Consider the following 12,231-nt stretch of genomic DNA (forward strand, 5'->3'; position numbering starts at 1 on the left):
AAAAAAGTAGATTTCGTTTTCTACTTCGTAGAATGTCATTTCTACTTTTTTTAGAACATAATCTGAAATTTATAATTTTAACTTTTTTATAACTGGAAAATATACCATTAAGTTCATATATGTATTTTAACAAATATTACAATTTTCCAAATTTTTTTTGTTTCTAAAACTATTTATTAAAATTATTTTCATAAATATTAAAGGGTATTATAGGAAAATATGACACAAAATATAGATTAGTGTAAAGGGACATAGTTACTATTTTTTTGCTCTAAAAAAACAGTTTTCCCAATCTTTTTTAAAAACATTTTATATTGCAAATTTTATATTGCAAATTGAATCATATATTTGATCAATATGGTATAACACAGTGTACATGATTATTTAGTATATGGATTGCTCACATCCCTAATCTGTCACTGCCTTTCTTAATAATTTAACTCCAAACACACATCATCAGCTAAAAAGAGAATAATACAACCTGACATATGTTTAAAATCTTAGATCTCGAGATTTTTTGCACTATTTGAATCTCTTGACAAGGGAGAGATCATTGAGCATCTTCTCAATTGCTTACTCACTGTAAGCTCTTCCTTTTGTCTACAAAAAAGCTATTCCACAAAATAAAAATGGTTAGAATGTTCTTTATTGTACCTTGAGAAAAGGAACCATTGCCACTGCTTCTTCAGCAGTTTCAGGACAGAGATTTCCAAGAACACAGAGCTTTTCAATGCAATGGTATAAAAGTCTTGTGTAAAAAAATGACTTAGCTGATGATAGAAAAGATTTAACAGCTTACCTCAAACTCAATGAGTTGATGTCTACTCAGTATTCTGTGGAATTTAAGGTAGACCATATGGCATATTCTCACAAAACTAAGGAATTGAAAAGTACTAATAGTCTTTAACCTCAAATAGCACACCAATCTGTATCAATTACATGAGGACAAATAAGACTCTTTTCCATCAAGATGTCATGTTGACCATGAAGTTTGACCTCAGGAAGGGACTCTTTTCCATCATTCAAACACATGTTCCAGTTCCGGTCTTTCTAGGATTAAGGTTGTTTGAGCATGGCTTCTGTTCAAAAGAAGAAGAAAAAAGAGAAAATCAGTTTGAAGAATCAAATCAAAAAGAACCTCTACTACAAGACAAGAAGAAAAAAAAGAAACAAAAAAGGGAACCTTCGATCTTCTCCAGAAGTGACACCATGTTCAGCATCGGATGACAGTACCTTAAAATCGAATTAACAAAAAAAAAACGAATATTTTTCAGACGTTATCATGGACGCTGCTACAGCAGGACCACTGGTCAACTTGTTCATCTCACCATCAAAAGTAACGAACACGGCGGTGTCAGATACATCAATAACTAACATCTCAACCCGGTACCTAGTAGTGAAATCAGAGACCATTTGTTAGTTGTGAAGCTAATGAGAGTTGTATGGGAACAATTTGCAAAAGGATAATGTAAAATAGTGCAGCTCCTCTTACCTTGCAACTCCAACCGCATTTTCATCATGGCAGGCCGCACACGTGCATGATGAGAACTTGGGGCATGAGCCATAGCACCATCCATTTGTTGTTTCAATACTGGCAACATCCCCAGTACATAGGAACTCGGCAGTCTATATTTGATTAAGTTGGTTAAAGGCAGATTTAATAAAACTTGAGCTAGTGCAGTAAACCAAACTAAACACAAATCAAATCTCCACTCGCTTTACCTGAAACTAATAAAGATGCAAACATGTCAAAACGCTACCATGGATTAAACACTATGAAACAACTAAATGAGAAAAAGGATACTCTCAAACTTGTCGAACAGCATCTGGATTCTTGTACCGGCTAAATCGCTTCGCATACTGCAACGATTCTCAAACACTCTGCAAGGATACATATATAATAAGTCCTTCACCGAGAAAGGATTGATTTTTTTTTTTAAAGACTATATACATTATTTCAATTCTTAGTTCAAGAAGGTTCTCTGCTAGAACTACAAAGAAATCATTGTCAGATTCAAACAACCTTTATGGAACCGATGGACGGTAGTGAGTGGCGCGAGCAGCAGGAATAAATCCATGATCACCGAATTCTGCGATCAAAGTTAGACGATTTAAAAAACAAAATTAAGATCAAATATAATATAAGATGCTAGTTGGAACAATACCGTCTCATCAGGGCTGTAGATGGAGCCAATCAGCCCTTTTTTTCTTATCCATGGAACCAGTGCTCGATTCAGTTGGAGATTTTGTGGTGATTTCGCTGGATTCTTAGCCATGGATGCGCTGCTCGATATTGCCGGAGCTTTATCCGAAGCGTTGGATCTGGAAATCTCTGACTGTTTCCTATCCATGGAAGCTATCAGAGATTCGGGAGAGTTTATATAGGTAGAGTCAAGGGGGAGATGAAGAATATGGATGACATAATAGCTTTGATCGTGGTGGACGACGATCGAAGTCTCCGCTTCGGTTTTGCTTTGAATAAAGTTGATTTTGGTGGGACCCATAAACTGTCTACCTGGACACTCTCAAAAGAGAGAAACGAGCCTCACTATTTTTTTTTTGTCATCTGGTATATTAATTGAAAGTTTAAGACATCAAGCAACCGTGACATACAAAACACAGACCGAACTATTATGCTTAAAACAACCAAAGCCAACTAAAACTTTCAACGCAAAAATCAGACTAAACCCAATATCAAACATAAACTATCGTCGATCCAAACCAAAAAATCTTGAAAGCCATCCATCGAAAACGCCAACTAAGCAGAAAGGTCAGTTTCTTCACTCTCAAAGAGACTAGCCAACCAAAAGGGAGGTCCTGCAGCCACATAAGATTGAGCATAACCCAACTGGATCACACTCTGAGCAATGAAAAAAGCCCCTCTATTAGTTTCTCTATCTTCTTTAACCAATCTCCACCACTCCAATTTGCTTAAACTTTCCATAAGCTCGAGTTGCTGGCATCTAAAGTTTGGCCACGCCTTGGGTCTTAGGATCACCATCGTAAAAGTATCATCATCCAAAGCAAAAATAACTCTATTGAGACGATGATCATGCATGCTCTCAATAGCCCATCTGAGACCATGGAATTTTGCTTCATCATTTGATCGTATGTTCGAGAAAGCACGGCGACTATGAATTAAGACCTTGCCAATATCATTTCTCAAAACCCAAGCTGCCCCACTCCTCATTTGAACCTTATCACGATAGACACCGATATTGCATTTGAGCCATCCAGATGGAGGACAAGACCATGACTTCTTAACAACCGTCATAGCTTCTTGATCTTCCCTAAGCCTCTGCTTTTCGTTATTCTGAGCCAACATCCAAAATTCCGCCTCTTCCTTAATCTTGATGACTAATTCTTCAGCACTGCTTTGTTTTCCTTCAAAGATGATCCCATTTCTGTATTTCCATAAGTACCATACAATCCATGGAATAGCATTTCTGACCTCTTCCGAAATCGAGATATTCTTCATCATTATCAAAACTTCATGGAAGTTCGAATAATGTGATCTCTTATCAAAACCATTCTCAATACAGGGAACATTGGCCAATGCCCAAACCTGTCTAGCAATCGAACAACCAAAGATAATATGGTTGATAGATTCACCCTGAAAACCACAAGCTTGACATACTGGATCCATTCTAATTCCTCTCTTCACCAACAGTTCTCCAACAGGGATTGCATTACTAACCGCCCTCCAGAAGAAAGCCTTGATTTTTGGAGTCGTAGAGATCTTCCAAATCTCTTTCTTGATATCATTCAGAGAGGGTCTCGCTTCAGCTTCTTGAATAAATGACCTGTTAATCAAACTGTTGATGAACCAATATCCAGATTTAACTGAATAACTACCATTCCTGTTATGCAGCCAAACCCAGTAGTCATCATGGTCAAAAGCAATTTTCATAGCCAGAATGCTCCTTATGTCCTCCTCATAAAAAAGCTCCTCAAGTTTCTCTAGATTCCAGCATCTATTTTGATGATCAATCAAGTCACTAACTCTGAGCATTAGGTCCACAAGGATATTCTTCATCAAGGGTCTCCTTCTTCCATTATCATCAATCCAGTTCTCAGTCCACACAAACACAGAGCTTCCATTACCTAGCTGTTTACGCAGACCTTGAACCAGAAGTTCCTTCCCAAATTGAATGCTCCGCCAAGCATAAGATGGTCGCGGACCATTCTTTGCAGACAAGAAATTCGAAGAATTGAAGTACATGCTCTTGAAAAATCTTGCAAAAAGAGAATCAGGATCATTGATAATACGCCAAGCTTGCTTTGCCAACAGCGCTTGATTGAAGCCTTGAATGTCCTTAAATCCCAATCCCCCTTGCTCTTTTGCCAGACACATCTTGGTCCAACTTAACCAGTGAACCTTCTTTTTATGCTCTAGAGAATTCCACCAAAAATCAGCCATAGCCTTGGTAAGATTTTCACAAGACTTTTTGTCAATTTAAAACATGACATTGCATACACGGGCATTGCCATCGCTACCGCCTTGATTAAAACCTCCTTGCCTCCCAAAGAAAGAAGTTTCGCAAACCAGCCAGGTAAGCGATCCTTCAATCTATCATAAATGTAGGCCAAAATTTCGGTTTTGGATCCGCTGAAACATTCAGGAAGGCCAAGGTAAACTCCTGAACCACCTTCTTTAGTGATGCCTGTGATCTCCTGAATAGCAGTTTTAGTAAGGGTATCAACCTTCAAACCAAAAGTTATAGCTGATTTAGCTTCGTTAACCTTTTGACATGTGGCTTTTTCGTAAACCTGAAGAATCCTCATCAAATCCTTAGCGTGTTCCCTCGTTGCTTTACATATCAGAAGACTGTCATCAGCGAAAAGCATATGATGAATCATCGGTCCTTCCTGTGAGAACTGAATGCCTTGAATAGCTTCACATTGAACCGCCTTTTCAATTAAATGGATAAGACCTTCAGTACATAGAACGAAAAGGAACGGAGACAAAGGGTCACCTTGTCTGATCCCTCTCTCTGACTGGATGCTTCCAAAAGGATGATCATTAATGAGAGTCGAGTATCTAACCGTTGATACACAAAACATAACTCTTTCAACCCAGACAGCCTCAAACGCCAAAGCCAAAAGAAGAGCTCGAAGATAACCCCACTCCACACGATCATACGCCTTCGACGTATCTGATTTGATGGCCATGAATTCTTTTGAGATGCTTCTATCTGTCTTCAGAGCATGAATAACTTCATGTGCAATCAGAATATTATCCGTTATAAGCCTCTCTTCAACAAACGCCGATTGGGAAGAAGAGACAATGACAGGTAGGAGAGGTTTGAGTCTGGAAACCAAAATCTTCGAGATAATCTTATATAGAACCGAGCATAAGCTTATAGGTCTCAAATCCGACATAAGAACAGGATCATCAATCTTTGGAATTAGGCAGAGATGCGTGTAATTCCATTCAACAGGAAACAAGCCTGTTACGAAAAAATTACGAACCTCCTTTGTAACTTGGTCTCCAACCGTATTCCAATATCTTTGGAAGAAAAGACCGGTCATCCCATCCGGACCAGGGGCACTGCTTGCATTGATAGAGAAGACCGCATCCTTAACCTCTTCTTTACTGTCATCTCTGGCAAGATCCTCATTCATACCATCAGTAACGCGTCTAGTGAAACCTTCAAATAGACTAGTGAAATCACCATTGGAAGTTGATTTGAATAATTTGGAGAAATATTCAGAAGCAACTTCCCCTTTAGCAGCTTCAGAGAATTGTTCTTGACCATAGGCATCAATTAGTTTAATGATCATTTTCCTTGCTCTGTTTGCTTTCACTGAAGCATGATAGTATTTGGTGTTTAGATCCCCCTTGATAGCCCATTTATCCTTGCATCTCTGCTTCCAAAACATTTCCTCCTCTCTATAAGCCTGGACGAGTTCAGATTTGAGAAAATAAATTCTCGATGTTGAGGGATGCAAAGAAGATTCTCCAACTCCAAGGCACATTGAAGCTGCTTGATCTTATCACGAGCATTGATGTTTTCTTTCTTCTTCCAATTACTCAGCGCTTTTCTACATCTCCTCAATCTGTCTGATACCTTGGTTTCGAAAAGAGGATGATATGTTAACCAAGATTTCTTGATTTCTTCTTGCACACCACGCTTATGTAAAAATCTCCCATCAAAACGAAAGCTTCCTCTGTAGGGATCAGAAGAGGAGAAGAATTTGACCAGAACTGGCCTGTGATCCGAACCCCGCTTATCCATAAAATCCTGATTGGAGGCAGGGAAAAGCTGAAACCAACTCTTGTTTCCGAATCTCCTGTCCAATTTAGATTGAATAGATAAGGTTCCTCGCTGACCGCCCCACGTGAAGCAATTCCCTGTGCTTGGCAATTCCGACATATCAGCAATCTGAAACATATCATTAAAACCTTGAAAAGAAGCCTCACTTCGTCTAGGGCCTCCAATCTTCTCGTCATTGTTTCTTATTTCGTTAAAATCACCAACCATACACCATGGTTCTTTCCGATAAGCTCCAATGCGCGATAGTCTTTCCCATAGCTTCGGTCTATTATTCTTAACCGGTTCACCATATATACAAGATACAAAAAAACATTCCTTCCCAAACTTTACATAGCAGTCCACCAAGTGTTTATCTACAAACTTGAAGTCAATTTGTACAGAGTTTTTCCACATCAATGCTAAGCCTCCGCTGTACCCAATAGGATTAACTGTCATAACCCTATCATAGCCTAGCCATGTCTATAGATCCACCAAGTCATCTCTGTTGTGTTTAGTCTCCATCAAAAACAAAAGGTCCGGGAAATGATCTTTGCGCATCTCCCGTAGTCTTGGAATGACCAGGTCTTGTGCACGGCCCAAGCCCTGGCAATTCCAACCGATCATAGACATTTAGATATTGGACGGTCCCTCAATCGGGACCACCAATGGTTTCTTAAACCTTGCAGAGCTTTGAGATGGCTCGACATCTTCCTTTGCTTTCCTCTTCGAATCAGTGAAGACACCTTCTCCAAACTTAGAACCTCTGCTCGCATCTGCCTTCAACGTACCCTTGCCATTAGCCTTTCTGATGAAAGTACCAGGTCTTCGCCTACCCTTAGGTTTCTTTATCGGAGTCCCGGAAGCACTGGTGACGAAAGAACCAGCACTATAACCCGTTGAACTCTGAGCAGAAAATTCAGGGAGACTAGAATCAGAATGAACCATCAAGAGAGGCATGGCAGATACCACTTTTCCAGATTGAAGAGATTTGGTTCCCGCAGAAATAGCACTTGCCATCAGCTTATCAGATCTAGGAGTCTTCACCTCTTGAGCTATGAAATCATAGACATGACCCTTTCTTTTATCCAGAATCTTAGTGACAGACGGAGGAGGCTCCAATCTTAAGTAAGTCTTCTGACCAACCGGATCATTCTCCAAATCATCAAAAGACTTCTTAACTCTTTCTTCTCTGGCTAATCTCTCTGCACCTTCAGCAGCACGCAAGTAAAGTCGCATATCCTCCATAACTTCCTTAGCAATCTTAGGTTTTCCAGACAAAGCATCAAAACCTAAGAGATGATCTTGGAATAAGTCCAAACAGCGGATCAGATTCCTCTAAAACCTCATTGATCTCCTGAGACTTACTCTCTGAAGATGATCCTGCTGTTTTCTCATTCAACATCTTTGTATTCCTATAGATAGGGCACGAAAGCTGTTCATGAGTTAGTCGCTGAAACGTATAACACCGTTTCTGAATCCTTTCATAATCATACAGGATGTTCACAGTGTCACCACCCGGCGTTGTTACTTTCTTGGCTCTTCGGGGAGGTTTTGAAACATCAAAACGTACAAGCACCCTTACATACTCTTTGATTTGCGGCTTGTCTGGATCAAAAGCAACCTCCACTACTTGACCCGCGAAGTCTCCTAAGGACCATAAGGCTTTCTTCGTGTAGTGGTTTATCGGGATGTTCCTCATCTGAACCCATACCATGATAAACTGAAGATAATCTTCAGGAGGTTTCTCAACCCATCTTTCCAAGACGATGGGCCACAGATTGTGAGTGTGAACGCCTTTGTTAAGAACGTTAAGCATATCATGCTCGTGAGTAAAAATAAACTGGAACTTTTCTCGGGTGAGAGCCACTCCTCTCACTCTACCATACAACTTCCACTTCCGAGACATGTTGAGAATAAAATCTGCCATATCCTGACACTGAGGGTTTAATAATCTGCCCACCAAGCTAAGTGCGTTCCTACCCGTTGAGTAATACTCCGGATGATCAGGAAGCACAAAGGGTTCTTCATCTTCTTCAATCGAGAGTTGACGAAGCGCGTTGTCCAGGTGAGAAGCCATAGAGAAAACCCCAAGGAGAGATAACCAGAACGAAATTGATAGATCCCCAAATTTTAAAAAACCCCTTTGATTTAGAGAAGAACACAGATGATCTTCAAAGACAAACTCTAGGAATTTTAAAGATCAGATAGGATAACGATGACAAACCCAATAAAGAGGAAACTTTTAAGATAATAAAACGTGTTTATCGGTGCTGAGGCCCCACTTTGCTAGAAAGTGTACATTAGCAAACAGGGAAGAAAGCCCAAAAGAGAGAATCTGCTATATTACGCCGAGAGAATTCCTCTTGAAAAGCGGTATGCTGTTCCGATATTTTGTCTATATATACTCCAATTGTGTAAAAATCACGACTCATTCCTACCTTGAAAGACATTTTGAAACAAAACTCAGTGAATAGTTATAAATGAATTAAAAATAACATTCTATATATAATTAAAATAAAATCATTTAAACTAAAAATAAATAAAAGAAAATATAATGCAACAAATTCCTTGCCCTAGTCTTATAATATAAAAATCAAAATGATGTAAAATTCGGTGTTATAGTTGAAATTATTTTATAGTGTTAAAACTACTACACTAAAATGGTATTATGGGGTTGGAAATACCTCAAATTCATGAAATTGCATATGTTTGATTCAGTAATCACGGTGAATAATGTGTCGCGGGAGTCGGGTTAATAGTCGAACTATTGACTTGTCCGAATAATCAGCCAGTATGTCAAAATGGAGAAAAGAATATAGTTATAGGAAAAGATGGAATATAAGAATCTAGACATCTAGAGACATCTAGTCACCTAGGATTCTCCAGCTTGTGTACCTTATCGTTGGATATATCACATCAATATGTTTTAATCATGAATGTTTTTCAACAAATATAACAAATTGACTTGATTAAACAAAAATCACTCGTCCTACCAAGGTACCTTCGTCCATCATGTTTCAACTTGATTAGTAAATATATACGTACCTTTATAGCTTTCTTACCATATATATCAAAAGAAAAACTTTGAGAGAATGTTGTAAAATTCGAATACACATTTTCTTGTCCTAAACTAATTTAATATTTAATTTAAACAAACAGTTTAAATAAAATCGTATAAATATATTAAAATAACACTCAACTTGATATTTAATATTTTAAAATGTAATTTTAATGTATTGGAACATATTTTCTTTGTTTTCTTGAAACAAATGTTTAGTTTCACTAATAATCATAGTTTTAATCTATTAGTAATTTGTTATGTCTGTCTAGGGTCAAGTATCAAACAATAACTACTTATAAAAAATTATATATCCATGGAACATATGCATAGGACATAAGACATGCAGAAGTTATATCCCATGTAATTATTAAAAAAGATTATATCCCATGTAAAAAAATTCATGATATTATAAAAATGAATTTTGATAGCCCATTTATCCTTGCATCTCTGCTTCCAAAACATTTCCTCCTCTCTATAAGCCTGGACGAGTTCAGATTTGAGAAAATAAATTCTCGATGTTGAGGGATGCAAAGAAGATTCTCCAACTCCAAGGCACATTGAAGCTGCTTGATCTTATCACGAGCATTGATGTTTTCTTTCTTCTTCCAATTACTCAGCGCTTTTCTACATCTCCTCAATCTGTCTGATACCTTGGTTTCGAAAAGAGGATGATCTGTTAACCAAGCTTTCTTGATTTCTTCTTGCACACCACGCTTATGTAAAAATCTCCCATCAAAACGAAAGCTTCCTCTGTAGGGATCAGAAGAGGAGAAGAATTTGACCAGAACTGGCCTGTGATCCGAACCCCGCTTATCCATAAAATCCTGATTGGAGGCAGGGAAAAGCTGAAACCAACTCTTGTTTCCGAATCTCCTGTCCAATTTAGATTGAATAGATAAGGTTCCTCGCTGACCGCCCCACGTGAAGCAATTCCCTGTGCTTGGCAATTCCGACATATCAGCAATCTGAAACATATCATTAAAACCTTGAAAAGAAGCCTCACTTCGTCTAGGGCCTCCAATCTTCTCGTCATTGTTTCTTATTTCGTTAAAATCACCAACCATACACCATGGTTCTTTCCGATAAGCTCCAATGCGCGATAGTCTTTCCCATAGCTTCGGTCTATTATTCTTAACCGGTTCACCATATATACAAGATACAAAAAAACATTCCTTCCCAAACTTTACATAGCAGTCCACCAAGTGTTTATCTACAAACTTGAAGTCAATTTGTACAGAGTTTTTCCACATCAATGCTAAGCCTCCGCTGTACCCAATAGGATTAACTGTCATAACCCTATCATAGCCTAGCCATGTCTATAGATCCACCAAGTCATCTCTGTTGTGTTTAGTCTCCATCAAAAACAAAAGGTCCGGGAAATGATCTTTGCGCATCTCCCGTAGTCTTGGAATGACCAGGTCTTGTGCACGGCCCAAGCCCTGGCAATTCCAACCGATCATAGACATTTAGATATTGGACGGTCCCTCAATCGGGACCACCAATGGTTTCTTAAACCTTGCAGAGCTTTGAGATGGCTCGACATCTTCCTTTGCTTTCCTCTTCGAATCAGTGAAGACACCTTCTCCAAACTTAGAACCTCTGCTCGCATCTGCCTTCAACGTACCCTTGCCATTAGCCTTTCTGATGAAAGTACCAGGTCTTCGCCTACCCTTAGGTTTCTTTATCGGAGTCCCGGAAGCACTGGTGACGAAAGAACCAGCACTATAACCCGTTGAACTCTGAGCAGAAAATTCAGGGAGACTAGAATCAGAATGAACCATCAAGAGAGGCATGGCAGATACCACTTTTCCAGATTGAAGAGATTTGGTTCCCGCAGAAATAGCACTTGCCATCAGCTTATCAGATCTAGGAGTCTTCACCTCTTGAGCTATGAAATCATAGACATGACCCTTTCTTTTATCCAGAATCTTAGTGACAGACGGAGGAGGCTCCAATCTTAAGTAAGTCTTCTGACCAACCGGATCATTCTCCAAATCATCAAAAGACTTCTTAACTCTTTCTTCTCTGGCTAATCTCTCTGCACCTTCAGCAGCACGCAAGTAAAGTCGCATATCCTCCATAACTTCCTTAGCAATCTTAGGTTTTCCAGACAAAGCATCAAAACCTAAGAGATGATCTTGGAATAAGTCCAAACAGCGGATCAGATTCCTCTAAAACCTCATTGATCTCCTGAGACTTACTCTCTGAAGATGATCCTGCTGTTTTCTCATTCAACATCTTTGTATTCCTATAGATAGGGCACGAAAGCTGTTCATGAGTTAGTCGCTGAAACGTATAACACCGTTTCTGAATCCTTTCATAATCATACAGGATGTTCACAGTGTCACCACCCGGCGTTGTTACTTTCTTGGCTCTTCGGGGAGGTTTTGAAACATCAAAACGTACAAGCACCCTTACATACTCTTTGATTTGCGGCTTGTCTGGATCAAAAGCAACCTCCACTACTTGACCCGCGAAGTCTCCTAAGGACCATAAGGCTTTCTTCGTGTAGTGGTTTATCGGGATGTTCCTCATCTGAACCCATACCATGATAAACTGAAGATAATCTTCAGGAGGTTTCTCAACCCATCTTTCCAAGACGATGGGCCACAGATTGTGAGTGTGAACGCCTTTGTTAAGAACGTTAAGCATATCATGCTCGTGAGTAAAAATAAACTGGAACTTTTCTCGGGTGAGAGCCACTCCTCTCACTCTACCATACAACTTCCACTTCCGAGACATGTTGAGAATAAAATCTGCCATATCCTGACACTGAGGGTTTAATAATCTGCCCACCAAGCTAAGTGCGTTCCTACCCGTTGAGTAATACTCCGGATGATCAGGAAGCACAAAGGGTTCTTCATCTTCTTCAATCGAGAGTTGACGAAGCGCGTTGTCCAGGTGAGAAGCCAT

The 12,231-nt window shown here is 39.2% G+C and overlaps 2 protein-coding genes and 1 long non-coding RNA gene across 4 annotated transcripts; all 3 read right to left on the minus strand.

Moving 5' to 3' along the window:
* Positions 1-776: 776 nt before the first annotated feature.
* LOC106326485 lies at positions 777-1,715 on the minus strand. Of its 2 annotated transcripts, XR_001267247.1 has the most exons (4): positions 1,493-1,715; positions 1,329-1,390; positions 1,184-1,233; positions 777-1,079 (listed from the first exon to the last, which is right to left on the minus strand). It is a non-coding gene; the product is annotated as an uncharacterized LOC106326485 (long non-coding RNA). The 2 variants fall into 2 exon arrangements; XR_001267246.1 differs by having other exon boundaries at positions 1,184-1,390.
* Positions 1,716-6,887: 5,172 nt separating this feature from the next.
* Positions 6,888-8,334, minus strand: LOC106323617. The gene is made up of 2 exons (XM_013761709.1): positions 7,623-8,334; positions 6,888-7,546 (listed from the first exon to the last, which is right to left on the minus strand). The coding sequence occupies exons 1-2, from the start codon at positions 8,332-8,334 to the stop codon at positions 6,888-6,890; spliced, it is 1,371 nt and encodes a 456-aa protein (XP_013617163.1).
* A 2,450-nt stretch (positions 8,335-10,784) lies between these two features.
* Positions 10,785-12,231, minus strand: LOC106323618. Its single transcript, XM_013761710.1, has 2 exons — positions 11,520-12,231; positions 10,785-11,443 (listed from the first exon to the last, which is right to left on the minus strand). Exons 1-2 carry the CDS (start codon positions 12,229-12,231, stop codon positions 10,785-10,787), a joined length of 1,371 nt encoding a protein of 456 aa, XP_013617164.1.

The sequence above is a fragment of the Brassica oleracea genome, chromosome C2 (genome assembly GCF_000695525.1).
Source record: "Brassica oleracea var. oleracea cultivar TO1000 chromosome C2, BOL, whole genome shotgun sequence".
In the NCBI taxonomy this organism is placed as follows: Eukaryota; Viridiplantae; Streptophyta; class Magnoliopsida; order Brassicales; family Brassicaceae; genus Brassica; species Brassica oleracea.

Coding starts and splice junctions, on each gene's coding strand:
- LOC106323617 (XM_013761709.1), bottom strand. CDS start 8,334: ATGGCTTCTCACCTGGACAACGCGCTTCGTCAACTCTCGATTGAAGAA. Junction 7,547..7,622: donor AGCAGGATCATCTTCAGAGA/GTAAGTCTCAGG, acceptor ATCATCTCTTAG/GTTTTGATGCTTTGTCTGGA.
- LOC106323618 (XM_013761710.1), bottom strand. CDS start 12,231: ATGGCTTCTCACCTGGACAACGCGCTTCGTCAACTCTCGATTGAAGAA. Junction 11,444..11,519: donor AGCAGGATCATCTTCAGAGA/GTAAGTCTCAGG, acceptor ATCATCTCTTAG/GTTTTGATGCTTTGTCTGGA.